Source organism: Pogona vitticeps, chromosome 5, assembly GCF_051106095.1.
Source record: "Pogona vitticeps strain Pit_001003342236 chromosome 5, PviZW2.1, whole genome shotgun sequence".
Classification (NCBI taxonomy): Eukaryota; Metazoa; Chordata; class Lepidosauria; order Squamata; family Agamidae; genus Pogona; species Pogona vitticeps.
In genome coordinates, this window is record NC_135787.1 from 194,419,039 (window position 1) to 194,439,468 (window position 20,430).

The 20,430-nt window shown below is 50.9% G+C and overlaps 1 protein-coding gene across 1 annotated transcript in view; it reads right to left on the reverse strand.

Annotated features, from left to right (window-relative positions):
* STRIP2 (striatin interacting protein 2) overlaps nt 1–9,107 on the reverse strand; it is a 48,089-nt gene extending 38,982 nt beyond the window's left edge. The window contains exon 1 of the mRNA XM_073002437.2: nt 8,837–9,107. Coding sequence (XP_072858538.2) covers nt 8,837–8,992 — 156 coding nt within the window. The 5' untranslated portion in view covers nt 8,993–9,107. The remainder of the gene's footprint in view (nt 1–8,836) is intronic.
* Between the last annotated feature and the right edge of the window lie 11,323 nt (nt 9,108–20,430).

Here is a 20,430-nt window from a genome sequence, read left to right on the forward strand (position 1 = left end):
CCCATAATCCCCTAACTACTGCCCAGGCCAGGAGATGCAGCTGAAACGTTTGTTCATCTGGCCTTCCTCCAGTGAGCTCGAGACAAGAGTACACGGGTCTCCTCCTTGTGGCAACAGCCCTATGAGTTAGGCCACGCTTCTCCATCATGACCGGCCCGAGGTCACCAATTGAGTTTCATCCTCGGGGGGGATTTGAACCTCAGTCTCCCTAACCTGAATTTGGATTCTAGACAAGAGTTCAGAGGTGGAAAGGAACACGTCTGTAAGTACTACACCACACGAGTGCTTACAAATATGGGTTCAGATGTTCCACCCTGGTCTACTAGCTGGTACTTAAGCAAGGACCACATTGCTACCTCTCTTACCTTCTCCAGTTTCTACAACTCCCTCCCACACACACACCCTTCAAATCCACCATATTTAAAAGGATTTTCCAACAGGTAAAGTTTACTGTTCCCTTTCCTTCCAACAAAGGAGCGAGGATGAATGGGCCGAGCCTTCTGCCAGAGCAGAGCAGCTAAGCCACCGGCAGAAGGAAAACTGGACACCTCGGACGTAAGACCATCCATTTTTAAGTCAGAGCGTCCGTCCAGCCTCCAGAAGAGAATGGACTCACGGACAACAGGTCATGGTGAGCGTGCAGCTTTGTTGACATGACTTTTGAGGGGCTGAGGTACGAAGCACTTCAGAGCAGGGGAAAAGGTGTGATGGCTACTGCTAATAACTGTGCGCCATCCAGTCAATTCTGGCTTCTGGTGGCCCTTTTCCAGGGTTTTTTAGGTAGAGAATACTCAGAAAAGGTTTATCCATCCCTTCTTCTAGGGTCGCTCTGGGGCGACTGCACAGCTCGCTCAAGGCCAACCAGGGCTGGCTCTTCTCCCAGGAGGGAACCAGCCGGGAACTGAACTCCCAACCTTCTGGCTCCACAGCCAGAGACCGAACTTCACTGAGATTGGTTAGTCAATGGATGGATGGATGAGTTAGTCAATGGATGGGTGGGTGAGTCAATGGATGGATGGATGGATGAGTCAATGGATGGATGGGTGGGTGAGTAAATGGATGGGTGGGTGGGTTAGTCAATGGATGGATGGATGGATGGACTACAATGCCCAACCCACCCATGCCCAGTCAGATCCTAAGGGAAGACATCTCCTGAGCTTGGGGCAGGATGGATTTCGGAAGTCCATCTCTTCAAGCAAATATGGCACAAACCCAAAGAGATCATCACTTCAAAGGAAGCAGCTCCATGGAAGTTCCTCAGCTCCCAGTCCTCTGGATGTTTGCTTGGGTGGAAGCTCCCCCAAAACTCAAGCACCTCTATTTGCAGGTAAATCCCATGGAATCCGGTGGGGCTGACTCATAGGCAAACCGCCAACAGATGGCAAGCCTGCTCGCTTCCTTCCTCCTCTCGCACCAGCCGCGTCACCCCTTCTCTGCCTCTGCGAGCCAGGCTCAGAGGGTAAGAGGGTGGCGAGGTTCCCATGGCTTTCACCGCCCGCCCCCCATGCGCTCTTTCAGTAGCCCCCTGCAGCCATGCACTGACCTACCAGAGACACACTCTGGATTCTCCCTATGCAACATGCATGGAAAATTTAGATGGTGGAGACAAGCATTTTTAGACGCAGAGTTAGGGACTGTCTTGTAAAACAAATAAAGACATTTATCTCTAAACTCAAATTTGATTTGCTTTCCCCAAGCAGAAGAAGGCCCCGATCCCTATTTCACAGACAGCACTTGCTTTAAAGCCGGCAGGCAGGCAGGAGGAACACAGAGGACGATGACGATTTAAAACTACAGTATTTTTACCCCGCCTTCCTCCTCAAAAAGGACCCAAGGCGGCTTACATCATTAAAAGGGCAATATTTCAATGCTAAAAATGGTAAGTATACAAATATTTTTAAAAGAATTAAACAAGGATTATATTAAAAATAATAAATAAAACCAGAGTGGGCAACTGTGTTACAGTGATGACACTACTAATAAGAATTGAGCGCCATCACGTCAGTTCCAGATCTGAGTTAAAAGTCTCTGCTTTGCGGGAGGAAAGAGGGGTGCTTATTAATGGGTTGTTAAATCCCATATTCTCTAATTGTCAGATGCCCTTTAGTACAGGAACATATCAAAATTAAAGTTTGATGATTAAATGGAGCAAAAACCTGCAACAGAGAAGACGGTACAGGAGGTTTAAATTTGGTGTGCCTGTAAGATGGTTTCGCCACCACCTTGCAAATCTTTGGAACAACGGAATTTGGGGCGTCCAAGTGTCGAGCTACACAGCTGTCGCACTTCGGACTCTGTGTGTCTGTGTGTCCGGGAAAGAGAGAGCATTTCCATGCTTCAATGGCCCTGCACATAAAAAGCAAACAAAAACAATGCTCCTACTTCAGGAAGATAAATTGAACACGTGTCCCATTATTATTTTAAGTTAGTGTGCTTCTAAAACTGATTTTTATTTTGTTGTTTTAAAGTTCTCAGTTGTTTAATATCCTTTTTTTTTTGGTATGTTTCTATTTTGCTCTGGCTTTCCAACCCAGGTTGGGTCCCAGTTTGGGGAGAAAGGCAGAATAGAAGTCACAACAAATACAGGAAAACGGCGCGCGCTCGCTCTCTCCCCCCCCGGCCTACTTTCCATTTAGGGGGATCCACCTGAACATGCATTAACACATCATCCTACACACTTGTCAATTTCTGAACTTTTTTCAGTTCCACAGCCTCACCAACTTAGCTTGGCTGCACGTATCGATAGCTCATGAAAAAAGAATACCTCAGGTAGGCATAAGAAATCTAGAGCTTGAAAATGCCATGGTTGCTTGGACTACAACTCCCACAATCCCCAAGCAGCATTGTCATAGTAAGCAACATTTCGGATGTCTAAATAAACCAAGGTTACAGAGACTTCCTAATGTGCTTGCAAATGCCTTTCTTTTATATGCTGAGCATCTGCCCTCCCTTAAGGAATCCTTCAGGGAGACACCAACACCTGATTCTGCTGAAAGCACAGAACGTCCCTCAGACATTTAAAATCACAAAAACACACTTATGAGTGCTGAAACAGAACATTAGTGATCTGAATCGGTGGAGGGGTCATTGGCAGAGACACAATGCAAGTATGTTTCCTTCAAGGTTGCCTTTTCTAGATCTGCATTCAGACTGGCATTTTTAGGCTTCCTTCCTTCTGGCATCTTTTTGTTCTTTCATCTTAGCTAATCCTGTGATCGTTGGAAAGGATAAAATAACTCATCTAGTTAATTATTGAACATGCAAATAAAGGAGCATGATGGGGGCAGCAAGGCTGGACTGCAGTTGTCTACCTTAACAAGGGGCCATCCCTCACCGCAAACAGATGGCCACTGTTTTGCACAAATAGTGTGCCATTTGGAAAGTTTATGCATACGTATGTCTAAGACATTGGGGAAGATTTACACAGAAGAGGCAGCAACAGCTAACCTAAATCAACACGGCCCCATTTCCTGCCTTCCTTACAATTCCGACTTCATCTCTGATTTGCATCCAACGACTTTTATCAACACTTTGATTGTATAATACATAGCAAAGAATCACCGCTCAGATGGGTTGGAGTGGGGCAGGGGAGCACAGGTTGCTGACAGAGCACGCTTTTGAGCATTAACGCTAATCAAGAACTCAGTAATTAGCCAGCCCCATCAGCACTCATTCACTCCACAAACAGATCAGCCACCCTGGGGGACAGTAAGTCCTGCGTCAATTTTCTGAAGCAAACCGGATTTGTCAGCCTGGTTCCCTCGCCCCGATACCCAAATTTGCTCCGTTTACAGGAAGAAAGGCTAACCACCTGGAAAATGAAAAAGAGGAAATGTTCATTAACTAGGACGTTAAGAGATCCAGGTTGCTCTGCACATGCAGGAGAGCCAGCTGTGCTACCCTTGCGATGGCCAACCGCTTAGATCGAGGCTCTCGCAGGCATCGGCCGAGGTGGGTGCTCAAGCCGAGAATTTGGCCCTGATGCTTCCCCCCTATGGCCGTACACACACACCCCGAACGCCGGGGATCTGCCCAGTTCCAACGGGCTCCCAGGGAGGTCTGTGCACGGTCAATTTCCCACTAGAGGGTGAGCTTGACTTTTGCAAACACACCCACTGTTCTTCTGCGTCCTCCAGTCGGAACCGACGGACAACGACCCTAATAGGGCTCCCAAGGTAAATGAGATATTTAAGGAGTGGTTTTACCCGTTCCACTCCTCCAGTGACTTTCCATGACTCAGCAGATATTCAAACCCAGGCCCCTTGAGTCCTCATCTGTTATTCTATCCAACGCACCACGCTGATTATCCTGGGTAGCAAAACACACCTAGGGACATTTGAATACTTGGTTTTATCTCCCTCCTGCATTGCCTCGGGTGACTTAAAGGGAAGCATTTTTGGGCTACACCTCCCCCTGAGACGGACCTGTGGAGAGCTGGCTGGATAGCTCAGTGGTTTAAGGATCTGGCTGCAGAGCCAGCGGTTGAGAGTTCAAATCCCCATTGCTGTGCTTCTTGTGAGTAGAGCCAGCCTGGGTGGCCTTGGGCCAGCTGCACACAGTCCCAGGACTCCCATGGAAGAAAAGGAATGGAAAACCTTTTTGGAGTCTTCTTGACCTGGAAAACCCTGAAAAGGGTCACCATGTCGGAACGGACTTGACAGGGCACATGATGTGGGGGTCCGTCCATACAAAGGGTGTCCATGCTCACGACACGCAACATTTTGGGAAAGTTACTTATCAGAATACAACTCCCAGAATCCCTTGATCTGAGCAAGGCAGCCCAACAACAAAGGTTCCCTGAACTCTTGAGGACATGAAATCTTCACCTCTACCACATGCTGCTGGCACGTGCAACCCAGCGGCCGAGAAGGAGGGAGAAAGCAAAAGGCACTCCAGAAAACAAGAGGCTGGAAAAGGTACTTTTTCGGACTGCAATGCTGAGAACTTCAGCTCTGAGCAGGAACTTTTCCAGAACCCCCGTGGCCCCTTCTCCAGATTTTCAGAGGTTGGCACATGCAACCGTTAAAAAACAAAGAGATTTATACAATCGGAGGAGAAACAAGAGTATAAAGCGGGCAGGGACTTAAAGAGGGAGGCGTTTATTTTCCCTGCTACTTGATCGCGGAAAGTGCCTTTACATCAAAGGCCGACGAGGAGGAAGGCGCAGCAAAATGTAAAGGCTTGGCCCAGGTGCCAACACCGTGCCCTAATGCCTTATGAATAAAAGGCAGCATGCATTTTTTTAAAAAGTCAATCCATTTTTGGGAGAAACGGTCACCCTTCATTCATTTGGAGAAATAATAAACTCGCACATTCCACAGACCACCGGAAAGAACATGAAGTGGGTGTGAGATTCAACACAAGAGCAAATTCGCAACAGCCGCGACAGCTCCGAACCTTAACCCCACGAGCCCGCGGCTCTCTGCCATCCATGCCAATGGGGTCGGGGGGGGGGGTACAGAGAGTCCCAGAATAACCCAGTTGCACAAAGGCTGTTATCCGTCCCTCGAGGGCTTGGCGCCCTTTCCCTGGACAACTAAAATCCCATTTTTTAGAAGGCCAGCTGGCAAGTCTTCCAAGACAAACCATCCAGACCCTGAGGAAGAGGAAGAAACAGAAAACCAAAAACTCCCAGCTGGACTTCCTTCCTATCACCCAGGTCTACCTCCCCCAATGGTGGTTAGAAATACTCATGACCATGTTCTTCCTGTTCGGGGATTAATTTATCCCCAACCACTGTCACTGTTTTCAGAACAATGCTTCCTGGAAGGGCAACCCATCTCCCAATATCAAGAAGGGTCTTCAAGGTCAGAGTCAGGTCAACAACGTGTCCCCAAACACAGTCTCTGATCCGGGGGGCGTGGGCGTGTGCGTAGCCCTGTGTACCCAACTTGCCATGTAGACCCCACTCTTAGGTCTGCGGAAGCAGACCTGATGCACAAACGCTCAATTTAAAATATAGCACTGAGCCTCTAAGGTGCCACAACATTTTGTCCCCTTTATTTTTTTCTTTTAGTTTTGCCTGAAAAGTTACCCTGGCTCCCCGTTGAAACTACAGACCTTGTAGTTACACTAAAGTTCTCAGATGGAGACTGTAAAGTGAATATTTTTTTTTAAATAAATGGTATCTCTGAGTTTCTAGCTGAGGCTCCAATACTTTGGCCATCTCATGAGAAGAGAAGACTCCCTGGAAAAAGACCCTGATGTTAGGAAAGTGTGAAGGCAAGAGGAGAAAGGGACGACCGAGGATGAGATGGTTGGACAGTGTCATCATGAAGCAACCAACATAAATTTGACCCAACTCCGGGAGGCAGTGGAAGACAGGAGTGCCTGGCACGCTCTGGTCCATAAAGGGGTCACAAAGAGTCGGACACGACTTAACGACTAAAGAACAACAAGGATGACCTTCAAAAGAAGCAGGGATTTGGAAGGGATGATCTGTGGGGTTATTTTGGAGGACAACTGGCAGAATTCCTGGACAACTCAGTCGTCCAAAAACACAGGCCTGCCTAGCTCCGTTTTGGAATTACGCTTTTCCTGATGGGATCGGCACGTTCCACGCAGGGAGGAAAGATGCCTCCCTGGGGCAAACCGTTCCAGGCTTCTGATCTTCCCTCTGCTGCCAACGTGCCGGCTCCTTTCATCCACTCCATTCAGAACTTGCCTGCCAGCTCTCTGCTTAAAAATGCTCCTGGCAGCGTGAACAAAGTAGAGGGGAAAGCGGGAGGATGGGCTGCTCTGTAATATTTTAAAAATTGTCCTGCCATTGCCGTCTCCCCCACAACTCCAAACCTAGGTGGATATGGGAGGAGGGTAAACCACAATTCTAGAATTGAGCGTAGTCAGACGCACTTATGTTGGCTGGGGGTGCCTCCGAGGGGCTCCTCTGCCCCAGCTGCGCATAGCACAATGGCCATGGATGGGGGCCGCCCTCCTGACAATTCTGGGTTTGTTGCCCGGAGAACGTGGAGGTGGCTGGCTTAAAAGAGTTCAGCCCACCTACTTATCACTAAAGCTTGGCAGCCTTTAAAAAAAGACTACAATTCCCCAAATCCCAAAACCAGTGTTCTGGGGCTTGTAGTCCCAACAGGGAACATTTCCTAACTCTGTTCATGATTGTAACCCTCCTTGTCTTCAATGTGCAGAGCAGGAAGGGAACCTATTGGGGCATAGGGTCCTCCTCTGGGTCATCTAGTCCAGCCCCTGTCCAGGGGAGGCCCAAGGGGGGGGAATTGAACCCCCAACCTCTGGCTCCGCAGCTGGAGACCTCGACCCTCTGAGCTCTCCAGCGGGAGGGGATCGCAGCTTTTTTATCGGGGCCTCCCCTCCTCTTCCCTTCCACACACACAAGACCCTCTTCAGCTTGTCTGGAAAGAAACGAAGGGTGTCGCGACCGGGTGGGTTTATTTCCTGCCGCAAAAAAGCATCCAGAGTGTTCAGCTCAAGAGCTGCAGGAGAAATCGCCCTGGCGTGAGCAGAGGGAAGCGCCACCCACCCCATCGCTCTGTTCATGGCAGGCAACACACACACACACAGACACACACACATATGCAGGAAGGAAGGAACGCACACTCTTCTGTTCTCTTCGCTCCAGCTGCTCCTGTACATGAACCACAAGGGACCGGCCCACCTCTCCCGGCACAAAAGCGGAGCGTGTGGGACGGAGAGCGGTGGATCAATGGCACACCAGCCGAGGCTGGCAACCCGGGAGCAGAACGCAGGTCAGGGCTGGTGGGTTGGATCCTGCTCCCGGCCCAGCTGGCTCTCTCTCTCCGGCTTCCTCTGCCGGGACAACTTTCTCTCTGCTGCCAAACCAAGAGGTTGGCAACCCGAGGGAGGGAGGAGGAAGAAGAATGTCTCCCCTCGTGGCACCAGGATGCTTGCTCCAGAGGGTCGTGCCCGGGCGGGAGGGGAGCAAAAAACGGCTCAGCGGGGGGGGCAGAGGATGGGGTCCTCGCGCCCGGGGGGGGGGGCTCCGTGGCACCCCCGTCCTAAAGGAGCCGCAGAGCATCCTTCCTACCTTGGCAACCCTAAAGCAGAGAAAGCGGACGCAGGTCGCGGAAAGGTTCAACAACAGGAACAGCAAAGTGTTCTTTCTCCCCAGGAAAGAAAGAAATAAGTACAGTGACCCTTAGCAGGTACTAAGGAACCCCCCCCCCCAGGAACCCAAAGGGCGACGGTCTGCCCTGGCAACCCCCCCCCCCCCCGCCTCTCCTCTGCGCCTCCAGGCGCCTCTGAAACCTCCCCCCTCCCCCGCTAAAAAACCCCGAGAAGCATCTTCCAAGATCCAGCATGAAAGGAGGGGGGGGGGGAAATCACTCTGACGCTCCCCCCCCCCGCCCCGACTCTTTGGGGTCCCTTCATTCCCCCCTCCCAGCCCTTCCCTGCCAATGCAGGGACTTTCTTCCCGCGACCCAGTTCTCCGGATCTCCCCCTCGGAGACCAGACGGGGGGGGCTTTTTTTCAAAAAGAGCGGCATTTCTCGCTGCCCCTCTTCAGCCCCCCCCCCTCCACGGCCCCTTCTGGACCCTCGGCTTGCCTTCACACACCCCCACCGCAGCGAGTTCCCCCCGCCCCATCCGATTCCCTTCCCCCGCCTGTCCCCCCCTCCCTCCGGCTGCCCCCCCGAGCCTTCCCGTTACAGCCCCGGACACCCCCCCGCCCCGCTCCTCCTAGCTGCCCCCCCCGGCCCTCCCCGGGGCTCCCCCTCCCTCCCTCCCTCTTCTGCCCCCCCAACACCCCCCTCCGTCCCCAATACCCCGGGCGGGGGGGCTCCCCTCTCGCTCCCCCCCCACCCCCACCCACCCCCATCCCGGCCCCCTCCTTCCCCCCCCACCTCGGACTCCTTCCGCGGGTTCCGGAAGAGCTCCCGGCTGTTCTTGGCCGGCGGCGCCTGCGAGGGGGTGGCCGGAGGGGGGGCCGGCTTGCCCTTGCCCAGAGGGCCCGGGGTCCCCGCCAGGCCGGCCAAGCCCCCGACGGCGGGATCCTCCATCCTTCCCTCGCCCGCCCGCCTCCTTCCCTTCCCTTCCCTTCCCTTCCTCGCTTGTTCGCAGCCTCGGCGGCTCAGCCACGTGGGTTCTCCGGCCGCCCGGCGCTTCCCGGCCCCGCCCCGCCCGTCCCCGAGCCACGCCCCCTCCGGGCCCCTCATTGGCCAGGCCGCGGCCGGTGGGCGGAGACGGGCGCGCACACCCCCTCGCCGCCATTGGCTGAGGAGGGAAGCCGGGAGAATCCCCACCCGCCCCGTGCGAGACCTGTCACTAGGGCGGCTGAGGGGAAAAAAGGGGGCGGAGCCCGAGGGAGGAGGAGGAGGGCGGGGCCCGGCTCTCCAGCCGACGCGCGTCGGCTGCGGTCGTGAGAATCCGGGAGCGGCCTTTCGAAACGTGCACGGGAATCTGCGCTCCAGCAGGACCTCTCCTGGGAGTCTGGGAAAGGACGGCCTTCTCTCCGCTCCCTTGCTTAGAGCAGTCCTAAGGAGGACCCTCTCTTGAGTTCAGGAGGGCCTCCAGCAAGTGCCCGGGTTAGCCCCCCATGCTCGGGTCTTTCAAGCTCAAGGCCGGGGATGCCTTTATTGGGTCAACCCTCTCGCGTCAGCCCTTCCTCTCTCTCTGCTGCTGCTGCTCTCGGCTTTTCCCCAGCATGATGATGGTCTTTTCGAAGGAGGGCTCCCACCCTAGGTTCGAAATCATGGCCACGGAAGCATTTGAATACTGGCAGCGAATACCTTCCGTTTCAGGATGCCCCCACAGATGCTCAGATAGGGTTGAGACCTGGAGACCTGCTTGGCCAGTCCACCCTCTTTATCCTCTTTCGCTTCTTTAGCAAGGCAGGGGTCATCTTGGAGGCGTGTTTGGGGTCGTTATCATGTTGGAATCCTGCTCTGCGGCCCAGTCTCCGAAGGGAGGGGATCATGCTCTGCTTCCGTAGGTCGCAGTCCATGTTGGCATTCAGGGTTCCCTCAATGAACTCTAGCTCCCAGTGCCAGCAGCACTCCTGCAGCCCCAGACCATGACAGCCCCACCACGTTTGTCTTTGTACAACCCTCACCTGGTGGCCGCCCACACACGCTCGACACCATTCGAACCAAAGAAGTTCATCTCGGTCTCATTGGATCACAGGACAGGGTTCCAGAAATCCACGTCCTTAGTCTATTTGTCTGCAGCAAACCATATGTGGGCTTTCTTGTGCATCATCTTTAGGAGAGGCTTCCTTCAGGGACGACAGCCCTGGAGACCCATCTGATGCCCTGTGTGCGGCGTACGGCCAGAGCACTGGCAGGCTGACCCCCCCCCACACACACACACACCCCATTCAACCTCATCAAGCAATGCTGGCAGCACTCGTACAACCTCTAGATATGATGCTGCTGAGCACGGGCATTCAATGTCTTTGGTTGACCCTGGCCAGGCTTGTTCTGAGTGGAACCTCTCCTGTTCAACCGCTGGAGGGTCCTGGCCACCGTGCTGCAGCTCAGTTTCAGGGTTATGGCCATCATCTTATAGCCTGGGCCATCTCGATGTAGAGCAACCATTCGCTTTTTTAAAGATCCTCAGATCGTTCACGACCATGTGGTGCCACGTGGACCGTCCAGTGACCGGTCTGAGAGAGTGAGAGCGAGGACACCTGCTGCCCCTTCACCCCTGAGACTTGTGACACCAACGGGTCTCATGACACCAGGGAGGGAGAACGGCAACTTGGGCCCAATTTGGACCTTGTCACTTAGGGGTGTCCTCCCTTTTGTGGCCAGCGGTTTAGACATGAATGGCTGTTTGTTGCATTATTTTGAGGGAACAGCACAATGACCCTGTTATACAAGCTGTAGACTCACTGCTTTACCTTGTAGCCGAGTGTCATTTCTTCAGTGTTGTCACGTGAAAAGTTAGACTAAGATATTTATGAAATGTGAGGGAGTGTATCACTTCTGTGATTTGAGCGCACTATGATGGGTCCTCTATTTCGTGATAATTGAGGACAGATCCCGCCCCTCCTCTATAGAACTGCCTTTCAAGTATTTGACAAGTATTGTCATATGCCATGTAAGGCATCTTCTTAGGAACAATTGATAAACAGTGCAACCCCAAAGCACCATTTATTTTTCTTGAAAGGAAAAGGCATTGCCCATGTTTGAGGTGTGCAGCTCTTCTGCCATTAGCAGGATCAGAACCTACAGGCCATGAAAACAGGACCTGAAAGTGTTGCAAAAGGAAACGGATAGGTATTACAGTATACTTTTGCTAAGGCAGGCAGCTTCTGAAGTCAATGAAGGGCAGCCTATTGCTCTGTCAACAGATATAAAGCAGTGCCTGCAAAAATGGAAGGTGATAGAAGTGGGTGGGTGAAGGGATACTAGACATGGATTTCTGGAACCATGCATGCCCCTTTTTAGATGGCTCTGGGCTACTGAACCTAACAAGGAACTGGTTGTCCGAAAGGGCCGACGCCCATCTTTTGAAAGATACACAGGCAGGTGCTGATGCCCGTCACCACCTACGAAATGGTGCAGGTGTTAAGAGGGAGCCCTGGATCTGCATGGAAGGCGCCAGACCTTGGGCTCTGCTGGCAGGGAGCAACCCGACATGGATCGTGTCCAAAGCAACCTGCCAGAAATTCGACCTGCCAGCAGAACCTTTGTGGACAGGCTGGTAACCAGGAGAGGCAGAAAACACAAAGGGGTGGCTTTCCCACAAAGTTCCTTAGGGAAGCTTCCTCTATTTGGCTTTCTTTTTCTTGGCCCCTTCAAGGAGTTCGTTGAGCCTCCAACAAAGACAGGCAGATGTCATCCTTGACGGTCCGGACCACCCTGGCCGTACCACCTGCCCTTGGGTTGGGCTTTCCCTTGAGAGCTGGAGGGACAAGAAGTTGAGAAGCACCCCCCCCCCCAAATCCTTCTTGACAAAGGGGGCGATTTCCTGGAAAAAGCAAAAGAAAGCCTTTTCTTGGGTGAGAGTTGGAGAGGTGGGACGGGGAAGAAGGTAAGCGAATGCACCGACTCTGGAAGGAAGACCGCTGTAGCGCTATGCTCTCCCAATGCTTGGGACAGAGCCGGCCCTACTAGGGGTCAAGTTGAGGCGGTTGCCTTGGGCAGATTTCGAGTGTCATGAAAGGTCATCCAAATTTTAGTGGTTTGTGGGCAAGGAAAATTTTGCAAGAAGTACCTCTGGGTGGCCTGTCCTCTGGGTATCCTCGAGCTCAGCCTGCAAACGCAGGTCACAAGGTAGGCAGACATAATTCAAAAGACAGCATTTGAAAGCCAAAAGGAATAAACAAATATTAAAAAGAATGAAACAAAATATTTTATTATAATGGTGAATAAAATCAATACAAAAAACACATTTAAAAGCAGTAAGGCGTAACGACCCATTAAAAATAATCCCCCTTGGTCAGTCAATGGCTAAAACAAAGACTGCCTGAAGAGAAAGGTTTTTGCCTTGAGCAACCCCTGCCTTTATTTATTCACACAGGGCTGGAAGAAGGAGGAGTTTGATTGGGGTAAATAATCAATGCATTAAAAAAACGCATTTATCTTCCCTTCTGGCAAACTGGCTGTTTTAAATCCTTGTTAACCTGCAGCCTCAGGGCCAAAATCCTATTGAGGTTTTCCGCATCCAGTTTTTTTAGACAAGAGGTTGCAACATTTTCCAGGTTGTTGTTGTATGACGAGTCACACAATCTGATCTGCAGGTCATTTATACAGCCGCAGGAATAACAGGATTCAGGCTCATGTATCTAAGAATATGTTACAAAATGGCCCAAACCTATGAGAAAGGACCTACAGTATGTCAGAATATCCACATGAATGCATAGTCTTTAAAATGAGAAACCGCCTTGCTTAGAACAATACAGGAACACTAAAGAGCCATCTGAAAGGGACGTGGTGGCGCTGTGGGCTAAACCGCAGAAGCCTATGCTGCAGGGTCAGAAGACCAAGCAGTCATAGGATCGAATCCACGCAATGGAGTGAGCTCCCGTTGCTTGTCCCAGCTCCCGCCAACCTAGCGGTTCGAAAGCATGCAAATGCGAGTAGATAAATAGGGACCACCTCAGTGGGAAGGTAACAGCGTTCCGTGTCTTAAGTCGCACTGGCCATGTGACCACGGAAGATTGTCTTCGGACAAATGCTGGCTCTATGGCTTGGAAACGGGGATGAGCACCGCCCCCTAGAGTCGGACACGACTGGACAAAAAAATTGTCAAGGGGAACCTTTACCTTTACCTTTAAAGAGCCATTTGATGACGCAGCACACCTTGGTGTAAACTCAATTTGTTCTGCTTTCTAGCAGAGGTGCCTGATGTCAACATGGTTTTTCTTTCTACTTGTAAGTGATAATAGAAAAGGTAAACAAAAGCTTGGTGCTCTTCAGCAGCAAGTATAAACAAAGTCTTGCTAATCAGCAGAGGCTCCCCGCTGGAGAGCAATTAATGTAAACAAAGCCTAAAGGAAGCTGATGTAGCTTCTTAGCAGGTTATGTAAACCTAGACTAAGCTATAAAAACAGTCGGTGATTTCTCACAGAGCTATCCCAAGAACCGGAAGAAGCAATGACCCTATGAGACATCTTATCCAAAGAGATAAGGAAGCAACTCCGGAAAAAATCAACAATGATATTACCTCCTTAGACAGTAAGATGCTGGATGAGCATTATTTAGAAATGTTTTTCCGTTTGTCTCAATATTCTTAGAGTTATATAATGCCTTTTTATTTTATATATTCTCCTTATGAGAACTTTGATATTTCTTCATGCATTTTTAAGAGATTGATTCTCTGCCTTTAGAGGCTATTAGCACCTATGTTTTTAAGAATGTAACTTTTAAATATTTAATGCCTACAGGTTTGTTCCCTCTTAACAGTATAACTGTTTTCAATATATTTTGGATTTGTTACTTTGAGTTATGGAACTAGAAATAACCTAGACAAATAAAACTTGTGAAAAAAATACAAGAAGTCTTGGAAGTTACCTGAAGTGACTGCAGCAAAGAAAATACTAATAGTAAGATACTCTTAAGTTTGGAAATGCTTGTCTATGATTCTCTGACTTTATTCTGGTATTAACAACCCCTTTAATGGGACATTGTGCTTTAAACATTATGGGATGGTCTATAAGCAGCACGCTTTGCTTTTTCCTTTGTCTGCAATGATGAACCTAGAAAACTTTTTTTTTTTTTTTTTGGCTGTAGTCAAAAAAACAGTTGTCTGTGGTTTACCCTGTAAGTCTGCCTTTACGGTTGGCTTGAAAAGGAGGTTGTACAAGTGACCCATGACAACTAAACTCTTCCCTCGGTGTTTGCCACCATCGTCCTCCCAAGAAGACAGCAGAAGACGGAGGAGACCCGCAAGTTTCTTAGACCTGCTGGCAAAACATTATTAACTCTGAAAGCCTCTTAATGTTCCGGGCAACTGGTTGACCATCTTAAAAGAATTATGGAATGGCGGTGGTTTTTCAAGCAGGAGAGCTTGAAAGGACACCTTCCAAAGTTACTTCTCTTCTGAGAGTAAACCAAGCCCACAGGTTTTCACTCCTCAACAAGGCCAGGGCTGTTTCCCCCACAGGTTGCTTTCCATTTCACTCAACAGAGAGCGCAAAGACCATCTTTTCGTTCCCCCAGTCATCCGCCAGCTGCAGATTCACTCAATATGGGGAGTGATCCTGTTGAGTGTCAGTTCAACTGCCCCATGGACACTCCAAAAAGTATGACCTTTGTGATGAGCATCCATCGCTTTGGATGCGAAGGTCGGTCACATTTTGGATTAACTCCCAGGCTGCCCTTGCTAGCCTACTGGATGCTGAAAGCTGCTCTTCCAAAAAAAGACACAAGAGGTTACCCACCTGTAATTGTAGTTCTTCGAGTGGACCTCTGCGATTCGCAGCTTGGGTGATTTGTGCCTGCGCGGAGCCTCATTGGAAGATTCTAGAGCTTCTGCGGTAGCAATGAGCACATTCGAATATGCCCCTCCCTGCCCGTATAAGTACCTTCATACAATCGTAGACTTGGAAGGGGCCCCCGAAGGCCATCAAGTCCAACCCCTTGCTCAAGGCAAGGAATCCCAATCAAAGCAGATCTGACTAAGAGGGTGGTCCCGTTTTCTCCAGTGCTGGAGCACTCACCACTGAGGTCATGGGCTCCATCGTTGTACTGCTCTAACAGTTAAGAAGTTCTTCCTCAGATTCAACCGAAATCTGCCTTCCTTTAACTGGAGCCCATGGTTGCACGTCCTGCACTCTGGGATGATCGAGAACAGATCCTGCCCCTCCTCTGAAGGACAGCCTTTCAAATATTTGAGAAATGCTATAATATCTCCCCCCACCCTCCGTCTTTTCTCATTTTGCCAACCTTTGAAAAGAATTGACAGAATTGCGAGCAGGTAGCCTTCTCTGCTCCATACCTGCCAACCCATAACCTCATGACTGGCCTAGCCTGGAATGTTGATGCTGAGGTCAGAACCACCTTCTTCTACCACCCCCACCCTCATAAGACATTAAAATGAGGAGAGCGGTGCTGGGTAAGACCCCAGGCCTCTCAGGTCCCAGAAGCTGCGGACACACCAGGCAACCGGCTAGCATAGACTCCAACCACCAGGAGAGAAGGGCACTCTTGATACCATCTTCTCCAGCAACGGGCAAACAGATACGGCCTTGGTTCTGAAAGCAAGGCAGTCATCCTGCTCAGTCACCCCGGACGGCCCAAGCCGCCACGAATTCACCCAATCCCTTTCAAAGGGCCACCACCGTTACATCCTGACGCAGTGAATTCCACAGCCCAGGCAGGCACTGGGTAGAATTATCTCTCCTTTACCCTCATTCTGAATCTTCCACCATTCAGGTGCTGCAGGTGACCCCAGACTTGCAGCATCATAAGCAACGAAGCAAAGCATATGTTCCATGCCAAGCTCGTCAGACCTTGGTATGACCTGTCAAGTTGAGAGCTACAAGGGTCTGGATAATTTCCAATTCACTCCCACTGCATTCAAACAGAACATTATAAATATATATACAGTATATATTCAAAGCCCATTGAGGATTTTATAAGATTTTATTTGTGATTTTGAGATTACAGAGTCCTTATTGCTGATCTAATACAATCACTCAGACATTGATATTTAAAACATCCTTTTGAAAATATTATAATCTCATAAGTTTTGCTTTATTTTTCCCCCTCACAAATTTCCTTACGGGAGAATGATGACATGATTTGTGTTTCCTGGTTTCCAACTTTCACAAGACAATTAATTGTTTTCCTTGACTGCAGCTTTCTCTCCTTTATTTACTTTCTGCTGGTATCTTTTCTCATTTCTAGTTATTTCCTAGTCTTTTTTAAATGATACATTAGAAAATAAAAGATCATACGATTTAAATTTAGAGATGATCACAGAGTATGGCGATTCCAGATTGATTAGAAAAAGCTGAGCAAGCGGAATAGCTTAGAGATTTAAAAAGCAGAGCATGGGGGGGGGGGGGAAAGGGCTTTTAATCAGAGGGAGATGAAAGCGCCCTTTGGGGGGGGACATTTGTTCATTTCCTGCCCCCACCTTTTACAATGAAGATAAAAATGATTAGCACATACAGATTTACACATGAGAACAGCACCATCGCATGCTCTAGCTAGTGACAGACACTGGAAAGTGACCCCCCCTCCCGTTCCCTCCCACGATCTCCCCACTCCCATTTCTGCTTACACGCGTTCAGGGTCACACGGGTGGAATGCTTGTGTTTCCTGCAGAGGGTAGGTTGCGTTTACCCTACTAGAGCCATGAGGTCCCCCCTCCCCACAATGGCATCACGCCGGAAATGAAGCCACAACGGAATCCCAGGGCCACTTCTTGTGAAAAATCAAAGCTGAGCGGGAGCTTACCTGCCTGAAGGACACCGTCGGCCTCTCTTCCCCCTCCTTGCACCACAGGCAGAGCCTGCCCTGCACAAAAGACTCGGGCAACACGCACTCCCTTCTAGAAGGCGTGCGAGGAAGCCACACCGCCCAGCTGGAAAGCGGCTCCTATGCCGTGGATTCAAAAGCCTGCTTTCTCCTCTCACTGTTATGCTACTCTGATCACACGGATCCCCTACTTTGGGAGCTAAGAGGGGTTCAGGCTCGGTTAAGCACTCGGGGGGGGGAGTTACCAGTAACCTCCAGGTGGGACAGGGAAGACCCCAGGCCTGAAAAAAAAACTAGAGGGGCATGGTGTCTTCCCCAAGACTGGGAAGCCACGTGTCCCCAACATTGAGCTCAAAGGTGGTGTGGGGTCTGATGGCGTGTGGGGCGGGTGTCTAGGTCCCGAACCTGCCACACGTGGCTCGGTCTGATTGCCAGTGGCCTCCTATCCTTTTTTGAGAGACGTGGCAAGCTCAGTCAGGTCAATGGAGGACTCTTGAGCCTGGCCTCAGAGGCAGAGAGCATTACTGGGCATCTCTGGACACGATGGGGCCTCCCTGCACAGACAGAGGAGACAGTGCAAGAGTTAGGCAAGAAGAGCGCATGTGCACCACCATCCGAGTTGCCTGTGGGCCAGGAGGATGGATTCCTGCGCTCCTCAGAAAACGTCCCTTTGGATGGGCAAGGAAAGTCAAGATCAGCATCCAGGTGACACCCGATGAAGTGTTTATGCCGTGGCGGTCCATTCCCACCCCCCAAAGAACCAGCCCAGTCCACTCACCAGGCTCGCTGTCACGCCGATGGCAGAAGGTGTCCCGACGGTTTCCCTGCCTCTCCCCACCGCCAACCCACTCCAGCGAGGAGGTGGGGAGACAAGTCTCCCCGCTCAGCTGCTGTGAGGAGGAGAGGTGGTCAAGTGCCGGCGGGAATACTTCTGCGATCAGCACCATAAGGATGCTGATGGGACGTGTGCACTGTAGGCAGCCCAGTGAGTGGACTGGACTGGTTCTCGGGGGGAGAGGGGGGAATGGACCAATCCCCCGGATAGGAAGACAAAGCACCCACGTCTAATCTGTATCCGGGAAGTGAACATGATTGTGTCCCGCCTTGTTGCAAACAGGAACTCTCAAAGCATTACGATGCTCTGAAGAAGGGCTGGGAAGAATGTCAAACCTGGAATGATGATCCAGGAAGAAAAATTCCCGTCATCCCTCACTTCCCCAGAGCCGACAGGGGCTGCAGCCCATCCGGGCCTGCCAGGCTGCAGGCTGCAGGGAGCCACACGACAGGGTTAAGAAGCAAACCCCGGATTCAAGAGGGGTGGGGGTCTGGATCACTCCATGAAGACGGGAGGGTGAATTTGCTGTCAAAGCTGGGTGGACCTGCCGGTTCCCCAAGGCCTAGGGGGCCAAAAATGGAATGCAGCCTCGTAAGGAAGTGTTGCCGCAGGGAGGGCGGCCGGGCAAAAGCCCTCGTCTGCTTCCTGGCAGGAACTACGCTAAGTCCCAGCGAAGAGAACCGAAGCAAACCTCGCGAGAATAATATTTTAAAAATAGCAGGGCTTCTGGAGGATTGGGGGGGGGGGCTCATCAAGATATTCTCAGCCTGGGAATCTGGGAGTTGTAGTCCAAACAAGCAACACCTGCAGCCTGCAGATTCTCCATTTCCCATGGAGCGATCAGCAGTCTCCTCGCTCGGAAGGACCCGACCTTCCACATCACACTATTTCGCCTTGAGTGAAAGCTGCTTCTTCCTATGTGAAGATGGATCTGGATGGTGCAGCATCATCCTTTCTGGCTTCCTTGCTGATGAGCTGCCTTCCTTCCCTCCCTCCCTCCCCCAGGGCTGTGGCCAGCAGGATGCCCCCCACCCCACCCAGGCCCGGAGCTTCAGAGGGACCAGATTGACTCCAGCATACGACCTGCAAGCTAGACACACCGAGGAGCAAAAGAATCAACACAAACGTTGTTGGGAAAAAACCAACATCAAATGAAGTCTGTCTTCGAAACCACAAAACTGCTCAGCTGCCTCATCCTAGGCATGCTCAAACTGGCATTTTTTTAAAAAAAACCCGTAGAACCCTGTGCTAAATTTATACCGGATGACAGACAGTCTCACAGCCAGACAAAGCCTCGCAGTGCCAGAAACATCACGGCCAGACTAACCATTCCTACAGAAAGGATTAAGGACACCTCCAGGCTGGCAGTTTTTCCTCACGGAAAGCTGCACAATGCAACTCTGGGGATCCGCAGGGAATCCGCAAACAGAGGCCGTTCTTTGCAGTTTCTCTTTCCTCTTATTCCCCCCTTCCACCCCAATGCAAACGTTTGGGCCTGAAAACAACCCAAGCTTCTTGCTCTTCAGAGGAACCCACCTCCGGGCCTGCCTGCTCTCCTCCGTCGGCTCCCCGTCACCAACCTGTTTCATTAACTGCTAACGGGCTCCTGGAGTCTTGGGCTGAACCCAGACATTTTATTTATTTATTTATTTAATTTATACCCCGCCTATCTGGTCGGCCAATTGTTTGCTTGTTTGGTCGGCCAATTTCCTCTGGCTGAAGTCAGCAAGTGTGCTTGGGATCCCGCCCGGAAGCTCTTCCTATCCTACATCACCCTTTCCACACACAAACACACACACACACCCTTTCTGAGAAACAGAATCCAATTCTTAGGGTGGCTCTACAGGCGCTCAGGGTCAAAACAGTGCCTATTCAGAGGGAAAGAATCTGGAGGAAAAAAAGGGAGGTTAGGATACCAGAGGGCAGGTAGAAGAAGCATGTTAGCAGAGATTCGTAGTAGGGGAGGGCAACACTAAGAGGAAAATCAACAGCAAGAAGAATTCGGGTCTGGGGACACCCCGGGTGGCCTGCCTTCCAGCTTGGTGCCAAGACTGGAGGCCAATCCAGCAAGAAGGCCATGTTAGAGCGATGTCCCCCCCTAGTTTCCTGCATGATGCTGGCCCCACACTGTCCATTCCCCCCCCTCAAATGACTGCCTGACGACAACTCTGGGCAACTGAGTCAAACAAGTGAATTGTCTCCTCTGTGAACATCAGGCCAAGGCTCGGGGGGGGGGGGGGGAAGAGAACCATCTTATTATCTAGGCACAGGTGTGGAAACACCTCTGACATTAAGCATTTTGAAGAGCAGAGCTTTTCCACACACAGTCATGCCCTGTTCAGACGGCTGTGTTTTGGAGTGCAATTATTTCACCTGACATTTAGACATGATGAACACCATCCAGTGGAAACAACCTCCTGAGCATAAAACCTACGGACCATATGCAGAAGGTACATCCACGGCATATTGTCTTGCAAAGGAGTTGTCTCCGCTAGATCCATGCTTCCCAGTCTTGGGCAATCCAGATGTTCTCGGACGGTACCTCCCAGAAACCCTGGCCAGCACAGTGAGGGTGGAAGGCTTTTGGGAGTTGTAGTCCAAGAACATCTGGGTCCCTGAGGAGAGCAACCACTGCGCTTGATCATGTCCAGCGCCTCAAGGGAACTCAAAACGGTCACAGAACAGCCCTGTACAGTTACGTACGGCTCAGTCTTCGTGAACAGAAGAACCA